We start from the raw sequence: 13,487 nt of genomic DNA, 5'->3' as shown, positions 1-13,487 counted from the left end.
TATTTATTTAAGGAAACTCGGTTTAAAAACTGTCCAGGTTCAATGAATCTGTTTGAACGGATTGCCAGTCTGTTTGAACAGATTCTGACTTTCCTGTTTTGGAAGATTTTCCATTTATTGGCTAATTGGTTTCTTATTTGTTTTCCACGACCAAAAGGTATTCTAAAAAGTATATAATCATCATTAGGTCGTTGGTTTTTGATCATCTTTCTTGGTGTATTCTTTTCCAAATATTTTTCAAGTTTTAGAGAGACTTTTTATTATATGAAGAACTTGAGTCCAGCAAGTTCTTAGTGGTTTATTACAGTGTACTTCTGTATTGTTTTCTTTGTGTTAATTGTGCAGGTTGAACACACTTGGACATTGTTCATCAAGCTTCGGGAGAAGTCTTGTTCGTGAGTCACTTTTCGGGAGGAAAAGTGCAAGTGTTATGATTTGAAGGGAGTTCAATATCTTAGCACTTCATAAATTTGATTAGGAGTTTAGATTACAACAGTTGCGACAAATTCAAGAGGGAGTCTTTATTTGTATAAGTCAATTTGGTTTTGTAATCGTTTAGATATTCTTCTAATAAATTTCATTCTCTGGGCGTGGCCCCGTGGACTAGTAGCAATCTGCAAAGATTGCTGATACCATGTATAATTTCGTGTGTTCTTTACCTTATGTTCGTTCTTATCTTCTGGTGATAAACTGTTTAAACATATCTGGTTTCTGTTCAAACAGTTTCTGTGTCCGTTTAAACATTTCTGTAACAGTTCAGCAATTAATTATTTAATTTGAATAATTAAGTTGGTAATCATAAAAAACGGAATTTCAGTATATATTTTTAAATATTTATGGTTTATTTAAATAAAATATTTTAATATTTTTACAACATGCTAGGAAGTATATAAAAAAGCAAGTAAATAAATTGATAGTAATATTCTCTAATTAAAATTAATTTTGACCAAAATTATGTTTAATTTGGTTTTTTGTACTATTTCGTAAAAAAAAACATATTATCGAAATCAAAGTGGTACAAGTATTTAAGTAATGACTGGTTTGAAAGGTACGATTGGTCTGAAACTTTGTTACAACAAATAAGGTTGGAATTTTCGCAAAATTATAGGATATTGTGATTCAGATTTTGTTGGAGATCAAGACAAAAGAAAGTCACTCTCTAAGTATATTTTTATAATTGAAGGAAATGTGGTAAGTTGGAAATCTAACTTACAACTTGTTGCCTTATCTTCAATTGTAGCAGAGTATATAACTCTTACTGAAGCTGTAAAAGAAGTATATTGGTTAAAAGAAATTTCTCTGAACTAAGATTCAAACAAGATAACGTGATTTTTGTGATTCTCAAAGTGCAATTCATTTGTCTAAAAATACTATCCTTCATAAAAGAACAAAACACATTAATATTAAGCTACATTTTCTTAGAGACATTATCACAAAAGGGTTGATCCACATTGTTAAGTTCTCTACTAATAATATCAATCCAACAGATATGTTAACAAAAGTGATACATGTGAACAAGTTCAAAGAAGCTTTGAACTTGCTCGATATCAAAGAGTGATACCAAATGCTTTTGCCAGGCAGCATGGTCCAAATTTGCTTATCAATCTAGAGTCAAGGTGGAGAAAATGTGGAATATGACTTTAATTACCATGTCAACTTATTGATATGTTTCAACTGAAGTAATCAAGTTATTTAGTTGGTTTTAACTAACATTATTTTATGATACCTTCTCAAGGCTGCAGCTTGTGAAGAATCTTTGTATTTTGTTACTTATCTCAGTTTGCCTAAGCCTCTGTATATACATCTAGGCTTTTGTGAATTAGAGTGTACATCACCGGAGAAAACTTAATGCATTTCTAATGGAGTGTCAAATTAGTGATGCATTGCTAAAATATAGCTCACTTTACAAAAAATTTGCTCCAATAGTGTGCCAAAAGTTGTGCCAAATTTGGCACATGCTAAAAGTTTGGTCAAATTTGGCACACAATATAGCATGGTACATATTTTGCATCACCATAAATACTACATTTTTTTTACTTTTATATCATTTTTATTATTTTAGTATTATTTTTATCTATTTGCATTAAATGTTATATTTTTTACTTTATTATTTTATTATTATCTTATACTATCAATAATAAAATATAAAGAAAAATGATTATTTTTTGTATATTTTCAATAAATATTAAATTAGCATCAATTAAATATTAAATTTTACAACAATTTTTATAATTGTGCATTGGAGCATAATGTTAAAAATTGTATTAAATATATAATATATTGATTTTTTGTGTCAAATATAGTACATTATTTACATCTTTTCATTGGAGATAATCTTATTGTTATTGTTTGTACTTGTTTGTAAGTGAGAGTGAGAGAGGTTGAAGAAGAAACTTTCTTATGTGTCTCTTGAGTGTGTAATCTCATCTTTGATAGTGGATTTGACCAATGCCATTCATTGTCTTGCCTTGGATGCAGTATTAAGGATTTGGTTAAGTTCCATTATCTTACATCAAGGCAAGGTATAACAAATGAAAATAAAAGAGGGTCCTATATTTTAATTTGAATTAAGTTAAAATAAAATATGTGAGATCCGATATGTAATTGTACAAATAAACTCAATACTAATGTAAATCCTAAAATTGACATATTTTATAGAAATATTTTTTAATTAAAAGATCATTTTTACTTTCCCTTTATTGTGATTTTCGGAATATCACTTTCCCTTTCTTGTGATTTTTTGATTATTTAGCTTCCCTTATTTAGCTTAATTTTATCACAATTTGATTATAAAGGGAAGATATATCTTGTTTATTTAAAGCAAATATTCAGTACTTACTCAAAGTCGTTTATGGAATATTTGACTTTAAATTTTCGTGCAGCTCAAGATAATAAAATTTAGGAAACTGAATCTTTGATGTCATTAATTATTATTTCTATCTTGAGCATTTTGATCCGTCACAGGTATTAGCTGTCTCCACCAAAATCGTATCTGTCGGATCATCGTTTTCTAAAAAAGACAATTCCTCATCAATCAAGAATATCTTCAAATATTCTTGCATTTAATAGGAGATTCTTTCTCAGCCTTTATGAGCACGAAATGAACTCTATGAATAGGGCTCTAAGGCTTTGAGCAAAAGTGAACTCATTGGTGCATAATTTGTGAGTGTATTGTAATAATTGTGAGAGTTCCTTATTTGTATTCAAGATCATAGTATTCACGTGATCTTGTAGAAAAATGAGTGTTTAGTTTTTGTGGTGATGTTATGCCACGTTCATGAGTGAATACACATTGTAATTTGAACACAACTTTTAAAGTCTTCGGGAGATGATTTTTACAAGCCTTACATTGGGAGGATGCAAGCACTCGCTGGCCATTGAAGGGAGTTCAAGTGGTTGAACGTTTCAATCAAAATCAGATTAGTGAAGAGAAATACAACAAAGTTGCGGCAAATCTCAAAAGGGAGTCTTGTTTTGTTTAAGTCAATATTTTGTACTTGTGATTCTTTATTAATTGGTTTTATTCTCTGGGCGTGACCTCAAGGAGTAGGTTATCCGAAAGGGTTTCTGAACCTTGTAAAAATTCGTTGTGTTCTTTATTGTTTTTGCACTGTCTTTTTACTATGTTCAATTTCTATCGTGACAAGTTCGGATTTTGTCCCGACAAAACTGAAATCTATTTAAACATTTAATTACCATTCCACACTTTAATTAATTCACATAATTTAATTAATTTGGTAATTATTAAAAACAGAATTTTAACTAAATTACAACAATAATAATAATAATATGTTATATCCTAGAGTATGTGACTCCTTAAAATAGTTAATAGCAATGCTCTAATTAAACATATTTTAACCATAGAAAAAAAATTGCTATAAAAAAAAATGCATTATAGCATTTCTTTTAGAAGAGCTTTAGAGCATGCTTGAATGTTTAGTAAAAAACAAATTGTGTAGCACCATTAATATGATAATGTATTAGTGGTAGACTTTATTATTTAAATATCACAGTGAAGTAAGACGATGGCCATACTTAATTTATTTTTACAAAAACCAATTGAATATATATTTTTTAATTTTTGTTATACTCAAAATCTACAATAGTTTTTAACACTTACATGTCTAATATATAATATATGGGGGATTCTTAGATGCAGTCGCTGAAAACGCCAGCACCTGTAAGTATTTTATTTTTCCATGTGGCGTTAGAGTATAAAATGTAATATAGTAGTGTAGTAACACTATATTAGCGTTTTCATTATATTGAAAAACGTCATAGTTTTTAATATTTTTTCAAAACAAAATTGGATACTGGTGCCTTAAACGTGGGTCCCATCTACATTTTTTTAGTTGACTTTTCATACAACCGTATAACCAATTTAATAATGTAAGGTGACAAACTTCTTAATAAGGCTCAATACTTTCATTAGGGTATTTGATTATTATGTATTAATAAGTGATTTAATTAGATATTTATTTGATTATGTGAATTTCATGAGTCTAATAACTGATTATGTATGTTTAAGTGTTTAAATGTGCGAAATAGACTCGTTTTTATTTAAATGAGCATATTTGTAATTTTAACCTGCTGATGGTATAATTATGATTATATGATATTATATAATTGAGAACACATTATTATGTGGATATATTTGAGAAATTTGGCAGGTGTAACGCCCTGGTTAGCCAAGACCGTTACACTGTATGTTTTAAATAGTGTTTAACTCGCTAAATGAGTCATTAGGCTATAAACATGCATCTAAATGTGATTAATAGTCAAGGGTTAAAAATTTCGGTCAAAATGAATGGATATTTCATTAAAACACTAAACTGTACACGAGATCCCATAATAAATCTTTACAAAGTTGTTTACAGTTCCAAAATGGTCATTACAACTCAAAAGTTACAATTCGTCAACCTAAGCGGCAAAAAGAGGGTTTAACCCTAGTTCGTCTGAGAAACCTTGGCCGTGGTGGTCAAGCGGCCACATATGTACACATCGCCACCTAAGCTCTCCAACTCATGGCTGGTCCAGCTTTCCTTTCCCTTTACCTGTACCACATAGTACCCGTGAGCCAATGCCCAGCAAGAAAACTTAATACAAGTGCATGAACAATATATACAGATTCAGATGTATATCTAGCATACCCAGCAGTAATAACTTACTCATGCATGCATACAAGTACAAATAAATGATTATAGAATCATTCTGGGCCCGCAGCCCTAATCAGATGACCATAGAGTCAACCTGGGACCCTTTTCCCTGAATAGATGACCATAGAGTCAACCTGGGACCCTATGTCATAGTTGTGTGACCATAGAGTCACCCGGGGCCCTTAGCCCTAGCTCTGAGTAACTAGCCATAGAGCTAGCCAAGCGCTATGTTTTCTAAGCGACCATAGGGTCAGTCAACGTAATAGTACATCCCTGATCGAGTCTTAGCCTTTTGATCAGCGCGCAATGTGCAATTGAATCTCTGGACTAATAAGTCAAGCCTCTAACAAGTATTCATATATCCTGCTATCGATGCATATACAAATACAAATATAGATACAGATAGGCATACTTCAGATAATTCAAGTATGCATACATGATAATCATATATTTCAGCCAATCAAATACAAACATAGCAATAACCATGTTCCTTAACGGGGTCGAGCCCTAATTATGCAGACAATGTAAACAATCAGTAAACAATTATCTAGAAACAGAGCATTCAAGCATGCTTAATCAACGAGCACAAACATAGCCTTAATCACGTTCATTCTCAGGGGCCCGATCCCTATTGATAGTTATAATCAACAACTGGACCAAGCCCTAATAACATATATCACGTATTGGGTGCAGTTTTCTACCTTTGGTCCGAGCACAAGTTATATATATAAATGACCTTTGAGCACGATCATGTCTCGAGCCCTAGCGGTAACCTAGTCACAACCATAAATGATGTTTCAATGAGTTTAAGTTCCAAAATCCAATCCTGGGACCAATCTCGCGCTCTCGGAACCTCCCATCCCACCAAACAGGGTGGTGGAATCGTCCCCCAAGCCCTCAGGCCAAAACCCCAAAAAGTACAAAAATTCATGCCCTAAAAAATAGTACTGCGCTATGGCACCGCCTACCAGGCTCCACGGCGCCAAAGTTAGAAACGCCACCTATCAACCTGACCTGCGCTGTAGCGCCAATGACAGAGACCCAATTGCATTGTATCGCCACCTACTAGGCGCTATAGTGCCAATGATAGAGAACCCAATTTTTGGGTTTTTCTCTTCATGTTCTCCAAGTCTCAAACCTCAAAAATCAATCCCAAACCTTAGCCAAACCCACAACTGAACCCAGAGATTAGTTCTACACGTCTTAGACATCAAAACCAAATCAAAAACTTCCCAAAACCCTCATTAACTTCGCAAAACTAACATCAAATTATAAGCTTCATAAAAACAGTAAAGCAGAGGAAAAACTAAAGATTCAAGCTTGGAAAATTGTTACCTCAAGAATTAAAGAGTTTCCTAGCAATCCCCCAAGCAATCCATAGCTTCAATTCCTTAAATCCAAGCTTTTCAATGAAAATTTCAAGAGCTAGAGTGAGAGAGTATAAACCGAGAGAGAGAGAAAGGCATGCTCTGTTTTTTCTGCTGCTTTGTGGTTTCCTTAAGCCAAAGGTAAGTGACTAAGTCACTAAATTAACAACAAAATGACCACTTTTCCCTTAAGCCCCTAATTTGCCACCTAATCCCCTTAAGGCCCTTTTTCTATTTTACCACCACAATTAACCATTTCTTTAAATAAGTCTCAACTATCTCCAAATAAAATTACCATTACCCAAAAATTCCTGGTCATGAACTAAATTACCAAATTACCCCTAGGCTTGCCCCGAGCCCGGTATTTGACCCCGTTATGACCAAACCGCTACTTTGCTCGCTAGGGTCGTCTCATGCCGAATAATCCAAATATATCCACATAATAATGTGGTCTCATCATATATCACAAATATATAATCATATATTCAAATATACCATTAACGAGTCAAAATTTTGAAAATGCTTTTCTATTAAGAAACGACCCACACACATATTTAATATACTTAAACATGCAATATTAGTCATATAATAATATAAATCACATAATCATGCATATTATCACACATTAATACCATAAACCAAGTATTGCCCTCCTGTCCCCTAATCAAGGCACTAGGGAATTTTGGACGTTACAACAAGAGTTGGTTCATTTTAGCAAGATAGTGGTTTAGTCACAACATAGATAATACCCAGTTCGAGGTGAGCCAATGGGTATTTTTGTAATTTAGTGAGTCACCAAGAATCATTGGAGTATGAGTCGTATTCTGGGAAAATAGTGATATCCCGGGTTTAGCAGACTTATTTGGAAATTTTGAGTATAGAGCAGGAATTAGAGAGTCGAAATGACGTCTTTGCCCTTGAGGGGCTTTGAGAGGGAATTAAGTGAGTAAGGCCATTTGTACCATGGGTTTATCTTAATCAGCTGAGTTTATCAACTCAGATTTAAAAATCTCTCTCTCTCTCCCTCTTTGGTAGAGTTCATTTGACTTTGAAGAGAAATCTTGAGTCTAGAGCAATCCTTGGTGGGAATTGAAGCTGTGGTCAGGATTGGAGGCTTGTAAGCTTAGGAAAACAGGGGAGAATCGTTCTTAGGAGAGGTAAATTCGAGTTTTAAGTTCTTAGTTTTTTTTTAAGTTTTTAAAGATTTCTTGAATGCTGAGTTTTAATTGAGTTTTGTTGAGTTTGTAAAGTGGTTTATTGTATTTTTGAGTTGCTGAGACCATTTCCATGGTCGATTCTGGGTAAAACCATGTTGTGGGACGATTTTGGGTCGATTTAGGATTCTTAAAATTACTGGAATTATGGGTTCGCGGGGTTGCACCGCCGCACTGTTCTTGGGGTGTCGCGGTGCACATGAACTCAGTGAGACATGGAGGTGCCCCGAACTGCCTTGGCACCACGGCAATAGGCGGGTTGCACCACAGTGCGTATCCAATGGTTTTGAGCTCGGGACTCTCTGCTTAGTTGAACATCACGACCCTTTAGGGGTGAGCCGCGACTCAAATTGGGAGAAGTGGGCAAATTGTATTTTGAGTTGCGGGAACCCAAACCTAAAGGCTCATGTTGTACCCTAATCTTAGCACGAGTTCATTCACTCAACTCGGGTACAGCTGGCAGACAGATACGTGGAAAAGTAATCAAGTAGAATATTTGATTATTATTTTGACGGATAGCTCGAGGTTCATAATGATCAGACCTGGTATTATGCATCTTGACTTTACCACGAACTACAAATAAGATAAGTCATTAAAGCGCTAGCTCGGGGTCGGATAGCTGTCAGAATACAAGCCCGTGGAAGATACATAGCTCAAGTGATTCTGATATAACTTATACTGCATACCAAAGGATCCCCAAAGATTCAGGATTTGCTTATATGCTTATCCATGATCAGGCTGTCATATTTATTATCAAAGATAACAGGACATATTTACTTTGTGATCAAATCATATCCCAATATAAATGGGAATTATTTGTATGGAATGTAGATGTTATATAAATGCGTGATTGACTCACATGGTTACCCAAACCTATCCATGAAATTCTCCTATAAATACTGGGAATATTAAATAGGAAAATGAGAGAATTCGTTTTAGCAAGAATAGTGGTAAAAGTTAAGCGTGAGTCTCAGGTTTCTCTCCATCCATGGCAAGGAGACGTAAATCTGTGCAGAAGCTAGACAAAAAAGATGTTCTACCAGAGCTCCCTTCATCCAATATTCTTATTCCGTCTCCGGTTATGGAGGAATAGTTTGCTAAAGAGGTGGGTACTATTGTTGAGACGTAGGGGCTGAACCTCGGGATTTCGGCGTTAGTGCACAGGTGGTGGGTGCTGTTGATGAGAAGCGGGGGTCTGAACCTAGGGATTTTGGAGCTTATGCGAAGGAGATTAGTGCAACCGATTGTGAACAGGTTTTGTTGTCATGGGCTGCCGAGGTTGATGATAGGAATTTCCAAGAATCGGCCAAGGCAAATTGGGCTCGTTTCAAAGAATCTCTCCCTTCTTATGGTGGTATGCAGCTGCAATTTTCAGAACCTATGCATAAAGACGGTAAGCTAGTTGCTAAATTGGAAATTGATGAGATAGAAGTGGAAGCATCATTTTGGAAATCTGCTTTGATTTGTGTGGTGATATGAGCTAATCCTCCATTAGCCATCTTTGAAGGTTTCATTAAACGGATTTGAGGCAAGCATGGTATTGAGAGTGTGGCTCGTCTGAATTCAGGTTTTACAATGGTAAAATTCTGAGATGAAGCTACGCGTGACTTGGTGCTGGAATCTGGTGTGGTTCACTTTGACAAGAAACCTGTTATTCTACGTCCCTGGACAACAGATATTGATTCATTAAGATCAGTAAAATCAGTATCGATGTGGATCAGATTACCTGATCTTGGGTTACAATATTGGAAGTTAAGTGCTTGAGTGCTCTCGTTAGTACAATTGGTAAGCCAATTATGGTAGATAAGATTACCAAGGATAGGTCTATGTTAAAGTTTGCCCGAGTCTTAGTAGATATGGAAATAGCAGATAAGCTCCCTCAATTCATCAGCTATCTCAATGAGAGGGGTTAGGTTATGGAACAACCTATTGAGTATGAGTGGCTTCCTACCAAGTGCTCTAATTGTAAGAAGCTGGGACATACTGCTACCTCATGTAAGTTTGTTGCTGGAGTCGCCTGGAGGAAGAAAGAGTCTAAGAGCATACCAGAAACTGATATATCTAAGGATGTAGCTGCTGATGGTTCAAAGCAGTGTAGCTCCAGAGTGGTTCAACAAACTCCTCAAGAAGTTTCTCAAGATGGTGCTGGTCCTAGTGATATATGTTGGCATGTTCCGAAAAGAACTGGGAATGTGAAAACTACTGTACCGGTTCCTTTTGAGCAATCTCAGAATTCTTATAGTGTTCTGCGAGAGAATCTGAAGAATCCGAATGATTTGGTACCTACTGGTCTAAATGGAGTTTTGCAACATACTGAGCTGGAACGTTAGAGGATTGAATAGGAAAAATAAACAGATATCTGTTTTGGATGTCTGTAGATTGAATAAAGTTGGTATTGGGGCTTTAATTGAAACTAAAGTCAAGGGGGACAAAATTAAGGAAATTATGAGTTCTTCTTTTACTGATTGGATGTATTATAATAGTGTGTGTCTTGAAGGCAGAATTATGTTGATTTGGAAAGCTCATCTAGCTCAAGTTGATGTTATTCAGGAGAATGCTCAATTGTTGCATTGTAGAGTTAGAATTTGTAGTAGGAATCAAGACTTTTGTCTCACCATTGTGTATGGTTCTAACAGCTTGGAGACTAGGAGGAGTTTATGGCATGATCTGGCTCACTTGCATTTACCTATAAAACTGTAGATAATCATGGGGGATTTTAATGCAGCCTTTAATGTTAATGATAGAATTGGAGGGAGACCTATATCAGTGAAGGAAATGGAGGATGCCCAACAATGGCTGGCTCTCAGGTTGGTTGAAGAAATGAAGATTATGAGACCTCACTTTACTTGGTCTAATAATCAAGAAGGGGGAATCACATTTTTTCTAAGTTGGATAGGGTCTTCTCAAATGAGGCTTGGTTGGATTCTTTTCCGTTGGATTTAACTTTTTCTCAATGGGAGGTGGTTTCTGATCATAGCATTCTTCTTATTAAGCATGTTGAAATTCAAAGAATGGGAGTTAAGCCGTTTTGCTATTATAACATGTGGTCTTCTCATGCTCAATTAAGGGAAACAATGTTAGATAGCTGGTCCAAACCTCTCTGTACTGAGTGCAGTGGATTGGCGAAGTTAGTTGAGAAACTGGTTCGGCTCAAACATGTTCTATGGAGGTTTAATTGGAGGGTTATGGGTGATGTTGGTTGTAACTTTGGGAGAAGTAAATACTTGTTCCAGCAGGCCCAGTCTACTCTGTATGATTATCCTAGTAATATCTCTATGATTTCTACAAAAAGAGAAGCTTATTTGGAGTTTAGTAGGCAAGAGAAAATCTATGAGAGTTTTCTTCGCCAAAAGAGTAAAATCACTTGGCTTAGGTTTGGGGATGAAAATTCTTCTTATTTTCATGCTAGTTTTAAGAAAAGGAAAGTTGCCAACAGGATAGTTTCTTTCATTTCTGCTGATGGTACAATTGTAGATGACTATGAGATGGTTACTCTTCATTTTCTTTAGCATTTTCAGAGTTTCCTGGGCTGTGCTAGTAGGTATAATGTTCATATTGACCCTCAAAGTATCACTTTTGGTCCGGTTTTAGATCTTGATACCCAGCTGGAGTTAAGTAAGCCTTTTTCCCTTCATGATGTTAAAGTTGCCTTATTTAGCATCCATTCAGTCAAGAGCCATGGTCCTGATGGGTATGGGGCTGGTTTTTTCAAAGACTTGTGGAAAGATATAGGTAAGGAAGTGTCTTTGGCTGTCCTTGATTTTTTTGAAACAGGAAAAATTCCTAAAAGTTTAAATGAAACGCTTCTGGTGCTTATTCCTAAGGTGGACCAACCAACTAATGCAGCTGGTTTCAGACTTATAACTTGCTGTACTACTATCTATAAATGCATTTCTAAGATGCTTTGTGGTCGGCTAGCTACAGTTATTCCCTCGTTGATTAATCAAAATTAAGGTGCGTTTATTAAGCACAGATCTCTTACCTACAATGTTCTTATCTTTCTAGATTTGATTAAGGTGTATAATAGGAAAAATAGTTCTCCTAGGTGTGCTATGAAGATTGATCTTAGTAAAGCATATGATTCTATTGATTGGGATTTCTTGGAGAATTTATTAAATGCTCTTTGCTTTCCTAGTAGATTCATTAGATGGATCATGGTTTGCTTGAGGGGTGCTTCCTATTCATTAGTGATGAATGGTAGAATTCAAGGGCATTTTAAGGGAGGCAAAGGTCTTAGGCAAGGAGATCCAATCTCTCCTATGCTCTTTGTTATTGTGATGGACTACCTTACCCGAATATTGATCAAAGCATCCAAGGAGAAAGGTTTCATATTTCATCCTATGTGCAAATCTCTAAACCTTGTAAATCTTTGTTTTGCTGATGATCTGCTTATCTTTTGCAAAACTAATTCTCAATCAGTGCAGATCCTTCATAGAGCGCTTGCTGAGTTTCAAAAGGTTTCAGGCTTATCTATCAACCACAATAAATCTCATATCTACTTTGGAGGGTTGTCAAAAATTGCTAAAGCTCCTATTGGGATCCCGAAGAAAATTCCATCTTTCTTCTTGGGAATTTTTTTGTCGTCGGAAGGCTTATGGAGGCCTGGGATTTTGAGAAGGGCCAGCATGGAATAAGATCTTGCTTGCAAAATTTATTTGGGCTATTTTGTCTAAGCAGGACCAATTGTGGGTGAAATGGGTGAAAAACATTTATTTAAAATGATCTCAACTCTGGGATTATATTTTGAAGCAAGATGATAGCTGGTATTGGAGGAAGCTGATTAAGCTTTGTAATTATGTGTCTGGGCTAGTTTTAGCAGCTGCTGAAGTGCATGGTATACTTCAATTGGGCAAGCTTTATAATCATTTTCTCCCTGGTGAGAAGGTTGATTATATGAGTTCGGTTTGGTGCAAACTATCAGCTCCTAAGCATAGATTCATCTTGTGGCAAGCAGTCAACAATCATTTACTCACTAGAGATTTACTCCATTACTCTCATGTGAATATTTTTTCTATACTCTGTCCTGTTTGTGTTCAGGTTAATGAGTCTCACTCCCATCTATTTTTTGAGTGTATTTTCTCTAAGATGGTCATGCAGAAAATCTATAGTTGGCTAGGCGAGGTGATTTGGCCTGGTAAATTTGAAGAATGGCGTGTGTGGTTGGCTGGTTGCAGTAGAGATCGGTTGTTCCAGGTGGTGGCTGCGGCTCTTGCTGCTTTCATCTATTTTATTTGGTTAAATAAGAACAAGTGTTGCTTTGATAATATCTACTATTCTGTTTCTAAAATAGATAGCTTGATTCGGTTTACTATTAAAGTCAGAGTGCTTAATTTTAATTCTAGGAAGTTGTCTTCTAGAGAGAGACAAATGTTAGATTTTGTCCATAGATTGTAATTTGTTGGGGGAGTTCTTTGCTCCTGCCTTTGGCTGTTCTGTGTTAGTTTGATCAATAAAATTTCCCTTCTTGATCAAATAACCAAAAAAAAAAGGAGAGAATTCTGTAATACCGAAACTTTGCCAAAATAGAGAGAGAAACAACAATAATATTGACTCGTGGACTAGGTAGATTTTAACCACTGAACCACGTAAAAGTTATGTGTTCTTGAGTGAATTTTGGTTATTTTCCATTATGGTTTACTATTAAGCACTAATCTGCCTTATTATTTCTTAATACATTGTTGGCAAAAAAACTGCGTCAACAGTTTGGTGCTTTCATTGAGAGAAAATTAATGCTTCGTCAAAATCCCAGT

At 35.5% G+C, this 13,487-nt stretch overlaps 1 protein-coding gene across 1 annotated transcript; it reads left to right on the top strand.

Annotated features, from left to right (window-relative positions):
* Positions 1 to 9,653: 9,653 nt before the first annotated feature.
* LOC133832210 (uncharacterized) lies at positions 9,654 to 12,371 on the top strand. The gene is made up of 6 exons (XM_062262584.1): positions 9,654 to 10,062; positions 10,235 to 10,314; positions 10,438 to 10,544; positions 10,715 to 11,207; positions 11,256 to 11,607; positions 11,743 to 12,371. The coding sequence occupies exons 1-6, from the start codon at positions 9,654 to 9,656 to the stop codon at positions 12,369 to 12,371; spliced, it is 2,070 nt and encodes a 689-aa protein (XP_062118568.1).
* Positions 12,372 to 13,487: the final 1,116 nt, after the last annotated feature.

The sequence above is a fragment of the Humulus lupulus genome, chromosome 4 (genome assembly GCF_963169125.1).
Source record: "Humulus lupulus chromosome 4, drHumLupu1.1, whole genome shotgun sequence".
In the NCBI taxonomy this organism is placed as follows: domain Eukaryota; kingdom Viridiplantae; phylum Streptophyta; class Magnoliopsida; order Rosales; family Cannabaceae; genus Humulus; species Humulus lupulus.
The sequence above is the reverse complement of the archived record's forward strand: the minus strand, read 5'-3'. Positions and strand labels throughout refer to the sequence as shown.